We start from the raw sequence: 11,961 nt of genomic DNA, 5'->3' as shown, positions 1-11,961 counted from the left end.
CGTGACATGTTCGTACGAACCCTTTGTACGAACAAAAGTAAGAGAAATTTAGGATAAGAATACGAACATGTTCTTGCATGAGGCCCAATGTGTCTGTTTTAGAGCAGGTCTAAACCAAATCCAATAACCCAAACCTCAAAAATGTCTTAGTACTTTAAGTCTGTGTTCTGTCGCTAATATTTACACCACATCACTTTTCCATCAGATGGTTATTTTTATRCCCATGTTTAATGGTGTTGGAACACTGCTGCAGAAACATGATGCAAAAGTAGTGTGATGTAAAATTCCATAACTTAATTATGGAACTATTAGAGGTTAAAGTTGTTATAGAAGCTGCAATCTGCTCAAGAATAGGCTTCAATTTGAATTATTTTAACTCCTTCATGAAAATTTCTACTTGATTCTCCAAAACTGTCATCACTCTGACTGGCATCTGCTGCAGGCAAGATACTGACTGCTCATAACAGATTTATAAAATGTGTGGACCCTTGTTTTCTAATGTGCTGTATATGTAAACAGTGTGCATTAGTGGCAGTGTACATTTATAATATTGTTTAATAAAACATGGAAAGTTGTGAACTTTCTGGAAATGCCAAACATCCTTTGACTGAGAGTTGTGGTGATTGTTATGAGAGAGAAAGACATTTTAAACATCTGACAACACTTCTAAGTTCTTATGAAATCAGCACTACAATAAGACATGTATAAACAACATTTAAATGTTTAGAATCACATGGTTTTATAAACTGTACTTCAGGGTTGTGGTTCGCACCATCCTGCAAGTTTTCAATGTGTTTCTGCTCCAACAGCATCGGGTTCTACAGAAGCCTGTTTGATTATTTACAGTAAATCAGGTGTGCAGCAGAGTTTGACATCCCTGCTGCAGGTTGTACTGTAAGCTTACATGAACTGCATAGAATGAGTTCCATAAGTTTAAAAAAAGTTACAAAATGAGGAAAAAATGAAAAAATAAATAAATAAAATGACAGGGCCAAATTGTTGTCTTAGTAATAATATATGTAACAACAATACAATATGCGTGTGTATATACTTAGCATATAAAGTAACTAAATTAGTGTTAGATTATTTATTTGTTGTAACAATTTTGGCAATAAATGCATGTTCCTTACAAATGTGGCACCATTTAAAAGGGACATTAACAGACTTTCCAATGATATCAAGAAACATTGTTACAACAAAGAAATAATCTACCAAAACACACATTTACTTACTTTTTATGTTAAATATGTACGTAAATATATGCTTTTGTTTTGACCTTTAACTACATTAACAGATTTCTGCAAAACTTAAGCCAGATTAAAATGTCACTTCATTACGTAAAAGAATGAAAAATTGTACATGTTCATCAAATTTAGGGCAAATCACAAACTTTAATTTCTTTCATAAACTCCATTCCTGTACCTTTGATCTTAGCAATGCATAATTATTTTTTACTTAAAGTTAAAAACTCTTGGTTTCAGCTAATTAAAACTTTAAGTGATTGTTTTGTTAGTTGTCCACGTTTTACAACATTACTTTTTATTTTCATTTACTAATGCATGCTTAACATGTCACAATAGAAGAACCTGCAGGTTTTGTTTTACATCTAAAGCAACAAACATTATTGGGCCGATAATTAGTTAGACATAAAATAAAAATAATTACCTAAAATGACGTAACCATATGAATGATTTTGAATTTCTTAATGTGAAACAGGAGAAGTTTTGAAATCATTCATTMGGAATCACTTATTAATACTGGGGGGTGATTTTTTAAAAGAAATTTTTTAATATCCCACCTTAATTTTTTCATGCATTTTTTACAGCGGAAGCAAGTTTTGTGGAAAATGTATTTGTCTGCTGCAATTTTCTCCATCTGATAAACTGGCTTCTGACAGGCTGAGCACGTCTCTCGACTGGCTGGTTGAAACTGAGGAAAACAAGACTGAGCTCAGCTCAAACAAAAAAACAAACAAACAAAAAAGTATTTTCTGGGAAAATAATTCATTACAAATACATTTTGTGGGGATGGAAATAGTGTAACAAACTTTTAAAAGCAAATCAAGCACAACTTTAGAGAAGTCTATGAGAGAAAGGACAACCAGCTAACTCAATGTCATAAAAACCTTCATAATGTAAACAAACATCAAACCCTTGTCTCTTTATGAACCTAAGGATGTGTGGAGACTCGACACGTGGGTGGACTGGTAGTTGTCGGACTTGTTGCAGTTTCTGGTTGAGTATTAAGGACTGTGGAGGTTCTGGATGTGTAAACMTTGTTACCAAACTCATCAGTCCTCTCGTCGTTATCTGGGACAGTTTCTGATCCCATGATGGCTTCACTATCAGTTTGCAACATCAGCACACTGAGCTCTCGACTTTGCGGGCTGTGTGATTGCCCGTCGTAGTTCCCGGGCTCTGTTTTTTCACTCTGAGCGTGGCTGTTGCACGTCAGGGTCTTTGTTGTTCGAAATCTTTCCTCCAGCTTTGGACTGGGCTCATAGCTCAGGCAGGCTGAAGCGTCCAGAGGCAGCTCTGTTTTGCTAGCTGCTGACTGAACAGAGACGAGTGCAGGACTCTGTTTCGCAGAGGATGTTTCAGTGTTTGCACGTTGACTCGTTTGCATATTTGTGTTTCCTTGGGTGAAGCTTTGCTGTAATTTCATTTTGCTCGAGCTTGTGCTAATTTTGTCAGCGTTGCCAGAAGACCAAGGTCCTTGCACATTCCCTAAAGACTCTTTGAAAAGATGCGACAAACCTGCGATGTCTGAGTCTGATTTCAGCGTRGACACAGAACAAAGTGCCTTCATAATGGCATCCTCTATATCCTTAAGTCTGGCTAAAGTTTGCTCTTTTAGATTCACTATTTCCTCACTAGCTCGTGCAAGATCTCCATAAACGTGTTCCATCGAGGGCTTGCTTTCTGTTCTATCCACTGGTGATTGCACTGGCCTTTCATTATTTTCTGATCTGGCCCTTCTTGGTTTYTTTCTGTCAGAGCTCACAACCCAGTCAGGGACACTCTCAAACACTCTCCTTAGAGACTTTACATCAACATTGCTTGTATCCTGTTCAATTTCCTCAACTCGACTGAGAATCTTCTGCAGTTCCTCTTGCTTTCGCAGATTGTCGAAAATTTCCATGGCTGCCGTTTCGTTCCCTCTCACGATTCCATCCATGTGCACAGACAGCCGCTGTTGGCGTTCATCCTCCGTTTCGGCTCGCCCTTTCTTTTCCCTCATCTCCACTCTGCTGTTGGGCATCTCAGCACCTACTCCACAGGTGTTACATGACAGATTAGTCATCATTTGKACTGGTTTTGGATCCATTTGTGACAGAACGGGTGGAGCTCCGGAGTTYCCTCCTGGTAGGTCTCTTTGTTGCTCTTTGTTGTCAAAGTGGGCAACTTTTTGTCTCTTTGGCTTCACCGGGGCGGTCTTAACTGAAGCCGGTTTTTCACCTTCAAATTTTCGACATGCTTCCTGAAAATCTATATGGTTTTCATCAGTTTCAGYCACGTCTTTTCCTGAGGTGTTCTGTGGGATGTTTTCCTTACCCGTGGCACTTGTTTTGAGTTGTTTGTTCCCAATGTTTTTATCTGTTTCAGAATTTTCGATGGCCATGGCTGAACCTTGAAATTGATCCTTCACTTCAATTTTTTGCAACACATGTGTATTGTTACCATTGCTTTGGTCGATTAACTCATTGGTCGATGTAAACAGATGTTGCTTCTTTTCAGTTGTGGATGATTCTTGTGGATCTGTAGTACCACTTTGGGTTGTCTCTGGATTCTTTRTCCCATCACATCCTTGTTTTCCCTTCAAATGTTCAGGTTTAGGTAGAAGAGGAGGCTTTGGACCAGTGGGTCGTATGGTTTTCTGTGAGACAACACCAGAAGTGGGTTTCTGCATTGTTCCAGTCACTTCTTGCTTTGGTGGTACTTTGGTTGATTCCAGTTCTGCCACTGGGAAAAGCTCTTTAGCATTTGGAGTTTCATAACTTTGTGACGTTCTTTGATGAGCTTTGGAGGAGTTTCGGTAAATCATAGCTGCCTTAAAATCTCCTCTTGTCACATTTATGTTGGACTTTTCCAAGGAATCCAAAGCTGCTTGAATTTTACCCTGTAAATCAACTTCCTCTTCTTCTGGCGCTGGTGACTTTTCAGAACTGTTCCCACAGSCGACATCAGTTTGAATGTGTTGGTTTTGAACTATTTCAGCGAGATCTCGACTCTCGCTGCGAGTCTCAGCGGTCTTTTCTTTTTCTGGAGTGATGTCTTCAGAACACCTTCCTGCATTTTGGTGTTTCCAGACAAATTCATGTCCTGAGGTAACATCTGAAACCAATGGATTTTTAGTCAAACTAATTTCAATGCATGTTTTTTCTTGYGGGTCCACATTTTGAGATAATCTGTTTACTGCTTTAGTATCAGTGAGTTTTTCTGTTGATTCTTCGGGAAAAATTTTTTGTGTGTCTTGCAGTGAGTGATAAAACATTTTGGCCTCTTTGGTGGCTTTTTGGAGGTTTTGGATTGCAGTTTGGAGGTCAGAAATGTCATCAGTGYCATGTAATACTTCTGCCAGTTCAGCTTGGTGAACCTTGTCATCATTATGTGGTACGTTTTCTTTGGCCTTTTGACCTCCACTCTTCCTGAGGGTATTGTTAGGTTGTTGGTGGTAGAATGGCTCAGTGTTGCATTCTGTAGAGGACTGGCCTTTTCTGAATGATGTATTAGAAATACTGGTAGAATTGGGACTTTTATCTTCAGAGAACAGGCTTTTAAGTCTCTTTACATTCATTGGAACATACTCAGAGTTATCTTCTTCAGTCAGAGCTTCGTCATTCTGTCCCACGACTGCTTGGTTTTGAGAAACTTCATTCTTTTGAGCTTCTGGTTCATCGTCCTGGAGAGTTTTTAAATACTCCAAGTCACCCTTTTCAATACAGCTTGTGAAGAGTTTCACATTTACCCTCACACTCGGCTTGATTGACTCTGAGGTTTGGTCTTCTGTGGTTTCTTGAGGGCTCCTTATAGTTGATGCTGTGTAACACGTCCCTGTTTCATCATCTGTATTAGTCATAAACTCTGATTCCTTAAAATGTGCTGGGCTGTAACTCTTCACTTCTTCACTGTCAAGGTACTTGTAGAGGGAATAAACACTGACTTCGGCACAGTTGTTGACATTTTGTTGAATGATCACTCCTTTCCTCAGAGAGTTGTCTTGATTGAGGATATCTTCAACAAGCTGAACCACATTGGCAGTTTTTAATTCAGCGTTTTTCATCGGATTCACCTGTCGATGGTGAACCAGAACGTCCACAACGGTAGCCTCCATGGACCCTTTACTGTCCTCCTTTAGGTAAGTGATCTGAGGTTTTAAGTTTACTCGCGGAAGCAACTGGAGGATGAGGTTTTGTGCGCCACCTTCAGCCACTTCGTCATATTTTATCTCGGGTCCGCTCTCTGATATTGTGAATTTAGCCTTTTTAGCAATCATTGTGTCGTTCACTTCAATAATGGCCCCATCTGACTGAATGGATTTCACTTGATAGAGGAAACTCAACGTTTCTTTAATGCTTTCCATCATCGTCTCAACTTCATCCCTGTTCTGATGCCTGATTTTGTCAAACGGCATTGACTCAAACAGGTGGGTTCTGTTCTTTACGTTGGCAGGCAGATAGTCCTCCCCTGCTGCACCTGCTTCATTTGGAGGTTTTGATGTGTGCCCAGAGGAATTCTCTCCCTCGATGTTTGTTGAAATGAAAGGGTTATTTTGGAAAAGAGACGCACTTGTTTTTATTATTTCACTGTGACTTTCTGAATCTGAGCTTGTGAAGTCATCATCAAAGGGGGGTTCATCACCATGAAAATCTTCTTTGCCAGAAACGTCAGTTCTTTCACCGCATGGCTCCTGTTCTTTCAAATCTGGGTTTGCATTTTTGTGTTGTTGGACTGTTTTTCTCTCATTAGAAACTGTCTCCTGAATCGTATCTGAATTTGGCTTGCACTGACTCTCAAATATATTTCTAGTGGCTTTAACGTCCACTCTTATCATCTCTTCTTCAGGCTGTTTGTTAAAATCTGTCCTTAAATCCAGAGAATCATCATCCTCTATGATATCAGGAACAAGAGCTTCTGCCTTAGACTGGTCAGAAACAGTCAATGTTTTACTACAATCACATCTTCCCACTGCTCCCTCTGCCATATGGCTCTTCGAGGTGTAAGGTGACATATTGCTACTAGAGCCACGGCTCTCAAATATCAAGCGTCTTGAAAAAACCTCTCCCTCGTATCCGGTCGTATCATCAGCTGCCGCCCTTTCCGAGTTCAAAACCTCAGCAAACTCCTCATCCATAACATCCTCCAGCGTCTTCAGCTCTGGGTGAGTGTGCTTCAGGAGCCTTCTCAGCTCAGTTTTCTGTCTTTGTTGGTACAACATTTGTTTGGAAACTTGAGATTGTTGCGACTGTTCTCCAACAGTATCTTCCAGTCCCATTTCACATCTCTCTGGTTGAAGTGGAGGAGGGTCGTCCGTCTTCTTCTGGGAATCTTCCATCTTAGAAGAACAAAGTACTGTTCTTACTATTTCAACTTTTTCCAACAGGAATTGAGCAGCCAGTGAGAAACCATGCTCCAGAGYTGGCAGACACACGAGTGAGTCATGTTACCACACAGATCCTGTTTGTCCAGGCCAGGCGTRAATAGGTTAGGTAACTCCAGAAGTYGCGAGCTAATGCAACCACAAACACAGCCGCAAATTTGGTTAAATGTAGAGTAAATGAATGAAAAGCATTTCAGAAAAAACAGAGTTGTCAGAACAAAGCAGCCACATAGTTAATGACACAGTGAAACACAACTCTGGGGTAGAGGTCATTATAGCAACCAAAATCAAATGTGCACAGGTCAGTTTCACCAACCACACCATCATGCAAACCATCTGATGATACTCTGCTTTACCTTGGTGAGTTTAGCTTGTTTCTCAACTTCACGTGGCTGTTCTTGCTCCTGAATCTGGGAAAACAAACAAAAATAAACAAACATAATTAGGTTGATGTTACATAAACAAGTCATAAAGTCACATAAACTGGTCAGGCTTCAAGACTTTCATAGGGAATAATTTATGAATTACAGTATAATTATTGTTATACTGCATATTAACATTTAATGGGTTAGTAGCAGCAATAATATGCTGCATTACRTTTTGAGTTTTGACTTGGAGTTTTACAATTTTTACATTTATATTGCAATATTGTGGCTTTCTCATGTTGGCTATGTGAACCGTTTGAGATTATATTTATGGAGTTTAAAGTGGTTACATATAAAACCATTTGATGTTTTATTGTTACTTTATTTTAAAACATATTGGAACTGTTTTCCAAGAAATGTACTGACATGTCATGTCTGAAATCACAACAATTTGAATCTTAATACAGAAATTTTATGTGCATTCTAAAGGCTTTTTTTAAGTTTCTCTTTGGACTTCGGCTGCTCTTTCATACATTTTTAAGCCAAAGCCCGACCATTTTCAGAGGATCTTTGTTATTGTTGTTTGTTTGTTAAGGCACTTCATGAGCCACTTAAAACATGGAAAGTAGAGAATTTAGTAACTTTATTTGTATAGCACCTTTCGCAGTCAAGTAGCCACAAAGTGCTTCACAATAAAACTTCACAATAAACCACAACAGAGCATATAAAAATRCATTTATAAATGATAAAAACATAAATAAGACAACATAAAAAACTCATACAAACCTGTTGAAAGCCTGTTTAAAAAGGTAAGTTTTAAGCTGCTTTTTAAAAATTCCAAAATTTAGGAGCTTCAGCCTGAAATGCTCCGTCCTCTGTCTTATTCTACATTCACACTGCAGGTCTTAATGCTCAGTTCTGATTTTTTGAAAAAATCCGATCTTTTTGTGTGAACGTTCACATTACAYTKTAAATGTGACCTGCATCAGACCCCTGTGTGAACGCTACACAGCACTGATGTGACACRCATGCGCAGTAAAAGACGTGACGTCTCATTAGCCGGCTTGTTTGTTTACAGAGCTAGCATGGATGCTACATTTTGCGCATCGAATCGGAAGTTGTTGTTTAATTAGAGATGATTAAATAATTATCTGACCTGCTTCTTTACTTCAGTGTTTATATCTGAAGCTGCCTCTGACCGGGATGCTCCAGTGAAGCTTTTTTTTAAAACGAAACTATGAGCTGGAAAAAAGTATCGAATGAGTAGCTAACTTTAGGATCGATACTCTCCGCGACCCAGGCTGGACATCGTTATTATCATACTATCTACGTGGAAAATGAAAAGTAAAAAGATGAAGTAACTGGACTTGTGTTTTGGAGCTGTAAACACACGGAGCTACAGATTTAAACAGCGAGACTTCAGGTTAGTGTCTTTTCGATCCTTCAGCCCCTCCTCACTGATGAAAAAGTCAGATGAATGTGACATGAGCGTTCACACTGCAGTCACTTTGAAAACATCAGATATACTGTACATCCGATTTAAAACCACATATTGAAACGGCCTGGGTCGGATTTGAAAAACTCGGATTTGTCTCGTTCAGACTGTCATAAAAAAAAATCGGATATGAGTCAGATGGGTCAAAAAAATCGGATATGAGTCAGATGGGTCAAAAAAATCGGATTTGGGTCGGATTTGCCTGCAGTGTGAACGTAGCCTTATTGACATAAAATCTAAAAATAGGAGGAAAGATTCAAGACTTCTGGACAGCACTGTATCCACTTCACTGTCCAAGTTTAATTAGCTGGTTTACTGTGAGTAAATGTTTAAATATGTTCTAATAATTTTTTGGGTTTTTAAAAAATGAGAAGTAAAATTATCTATATTAACTTTATATAACCAAAATTTTTGTTTAGTGATTTTATTGTCTTTTGAAATAATCATAAAATGAACGTTTACCATCTTTGAAATGCCCCWTGTGGAGTCCTGAGTTGTCACTTTGGACATATAGAGCGCAGACATGGCTTTGACCGACACAGACAGGATCTCCTTGGTTTGGTTGAAAGAGCTGTCTCTAAAGTCTGAGATTGTCCTCCGTCTTTCATCTGCAGAAACATCAGACACACAAACCCCAACGTGTAACACACTCACTGCACTTTGTTACAGCAGAAGAAGAAACTAAAGGTTGAATGACGTAGTAACCCACTGCTGAGTGAATTGTGTTGAAACCAACGCTCGGTGTTTATAAGTAATTAGTGACAGCACTTCCTGAGCTGATATTAAACAGCTGTCATGGGGCTGAGTTATAAATGTCGACTTGTGGTGAAGCAGGAAAGACACCTGACTCCGCTGACACACATACTGAGAGTTAGCCAACAGGCGAGTCACTGAAAACTGCAGCTGACTGAGTGTAGAGCGGCGCAAAGTAAACATGCGTCTAAAACGTTTGTAAAAGTGCAGTCATGGTTGTAAATCAGTGTTARGAAAATAAAATAAAAAGATTTTTACACTATAAAATGTGTTTTTGCCTGTTTGTTGATTTAACTTATTTYAATGACAGTTTGAAAACTGAATGAAAAACATCAGTAATGCAATTATTAGTTAACACAACTTGGCTGCAAAACTGAAATTTCACATCCAAGAGAATTTAAAAATATGAGTTCATTCAGCTTTAGAGATGAGTCAAACAGCTGGGAGGGTTAAAATGTTTGAGTCACCATCTTTTTTTAATCCTGCTAAGACCACGTTTGATTTGATATCATTTTCACCAGCTAAATATTTATTTAATCAGCCATAATTAATAATTTCTTGAGTGACTGGAAGATGAGATAATTATTGTACCATTAAGCAATTTGAATAGGCCACAATATTTACAATGTTAGAGATAATCGTTTAAATCTGTCATTTAATGAACTTACTGTAATTTAAAGAAACAGACCRTTTTAATTATATGCTAAAATGGAGTCACAGACTAAAAACATCAGTCTAAGAAGCTCAAAAGATTAATTAATCCAAATCTATTTAATTTAAACAAAAGGGTAATTAATTGTATTATAACATTTATATAGCATTATTAAGYTAAACTAGGGGGAAAAGGTAAGAAAATAATATTCTGAGACGTTGACCAAATGAAATCATGCAGAAAATAAAATACATGATTAAAAATAAGAAAATAAGAACAAAACATGCTGTTTTATCTCATTTTAAAGCCTTTTTAGTTGTGTTAAATGTTGGAATGATATGTTAGTTTTTACCGTTAATTGCGTGATGTGCACAAAGCCTAATATTTGTCTGTTTTACGGCTATGTGTGAACAATTTTCAGTCAAAATCCAAATCTCTACTCACAGAAGACTTCCTGATTCCTCAAAGCCTCAGTTTCTGGAAAATCTGGGTAAAATTAGTAAATTTTCCTTTTGGTGCGTTTCCTTTAAAAAAAAAAAGCTTCTTCCTCTCTCCTGAGTGTTTTCTCTCTGTCTCCTCTGCCTCGGACACAGCTGACCCTTTTAACCCCCCCTGGTGCTTTTTTCAGGACTTATAGTGTGACAGCTATTTCTGTCCTGCTCTGAAGTGACCCACTGGGCCACACCAGGCTGAGTCAATCACAGCTAAGTCACAATGTTGGTTCTTAGATTTACTACAAATAACATCTACAGCTTTAAACTGAATGGGASTGTTCATTTATTTATTTAAAGGAGACATATGATTACTTTGAATCCTTCTTTTTCACATTTAAATCCTTGGGGTCTATATAAAGTCGAACTGCAACGATTTGATCTGAATTCCTCCTTATTGTAACTCAACAAGCCCCGCCCCTTTTCTGAGGTGTGTCTCAGATCAACTCGTTTTGAGGCTGTCTCTTCTATCCAAACAAGGTGCTTCACATCCCGCCCCACCTCCAGCTTTCAAAGCAGTTCATTCTAGTTTGATAGGTCTGTTCCCTTTAAATCTAAACTGGTTCACAGGAAATGTTTTTAGAGTTTGGCTTTAGGGAACGAGGCCAGAACCAGTTTCCTTATTACCTGGATCAGGGGCTTGGTGCATTGTTGTATTTATTGTCCTTATCAACTGGAGTTCGACCTGAATGTGTCTCTTTTTGCATCCATTTGTAYATGTTTACCTTTTATAAGTTGTTGCTGAGATTTTTTTTGTTTATTTTCATTCCTTCATCAAAATCTGACGTCTGAACCAGAATCCTGCTGATCTATTCAAACATTTGTGCATTTTACAGATTTATTACATCAGAGTTGGTCATTCATTTACAGACACAACTTACTTTTGATGAACATTGCTGATCTGGGAAGTTAGATATTTTTTTAGTTTGCAACTTGTCACGGTCTGTGTTTTTTGCTTTAATTTTCTAGTGTTTCTCTGTTCCCCTGTGTATCTCTTCCCTGCTGTCTTGTCTCCAGCCCCGCCTACACTGACCTGTTTCCCCTTGTGTCTCYCCAGGTGTTTCCCATTGTCTCTTAATTTGTTTGCTTTCTATTCTGAGTCTTGTCATCAGTGTTTTGTCGGTTCATTGTGCTGTTATCCCCAGCCTGTGTGGTTGTCCTCGAGTTCTTGTGAGATTTCTGTAAGTTTTAGAGCTGCCCTGCCAGCCTTCTTTTGTTAAATAAATAACCTTTTTTGCCTTTTTTGGACTTTTGCCTGCGCCCTGGGTTTTTCCACCTGCTATCCTCACACAACTCACCAGCTTCAGATGCGGCTATTTTCTCAAAATCAATACCAGCTATTGTTTTCCTCTTCTCCAGTTGGGTCTGATTCACCACCTGGAGAGAAAAATAACAAATCATCAGTGAGCAATATGAAAATCTGAAATTAGCCTTTGACATTTTTTTATTTAAATTGATAATTCCTCTGATAAATTCAGTGGGAGGTTTCTCAAAATGCATAAATATTCCTTCATATTTACTGATATACTCTGGTGCCATGAAAACTCCCCAGGAGGTTTGTGTAACTGTAAATATCGCCTACAGGTCGTGTACACACACACATAT

General features: G+C 38.4%; 1 protein-coding gene across 3 annotated transcripts in view; it reads right to left on the bottom strand.

Moving 5' to 3' along the window:
- Positions 1-1,837: 1,837 nt before the first annotated feature.
- LOC106513373 (xin actin-binding repeat-containing protein 1) overlaps positions 1,838-11,961 on the bottom strand; it is a 13,166-nt gene continuing 3,042 nt past the window's right edge. The window contains exons 7-10 of one of the 3 annotated variants that reach the window (XM_014002166.1): positions 11,655-11,733; positions 8,923-9,068; positions 6,957-7,010; positions 1,838-6,555 (exon numbers count right to left, since the gene is read on the bottom strand). In XM_014002166.1, coding sequence (XP_013857620.1) covers positions 2,170-6,555; positions 6,957-7,010; positions 8,923-9,068; positions 11,655-11,733 — 4,665 coding nt within the window. In that variant the 3' untranslated portion in view covers positions 1,838-2,169. Of the gene's footprint in view, positions 6,556-6,956; positions 7,011-8,922; positions 9,069-10,309; positions 10,687-11,654; positions 11,734-11,961 lie in introns of those variants that run through there. The other 2 variants (XM_014002168.1, XM_014002169.1) reach the window with 2 other exon arrangements.

This window comes from Austrofundulus limnaeus, unplaced genomic scaffold (genome assembly GCF_001266775.1).
Source record: "Austrofundulus limnaeus strain Quisiro unplaced genomic scaffold, Austrofundulus_limnaeus-1.0 Scaffold12, whole genome shotgun sequence".
Lineage (NCBI taxonomy): Eukaryota > Metazoa > Chordata > Actinopteri > Cyprinodontiformes > Rivulidae > Austrofundulus > Austrofundulus limnaeus.
Note: the sequence above shows the minus strand (reverse complement) of the source record. Positions and strands in the feature narration are given on the sequence as shown.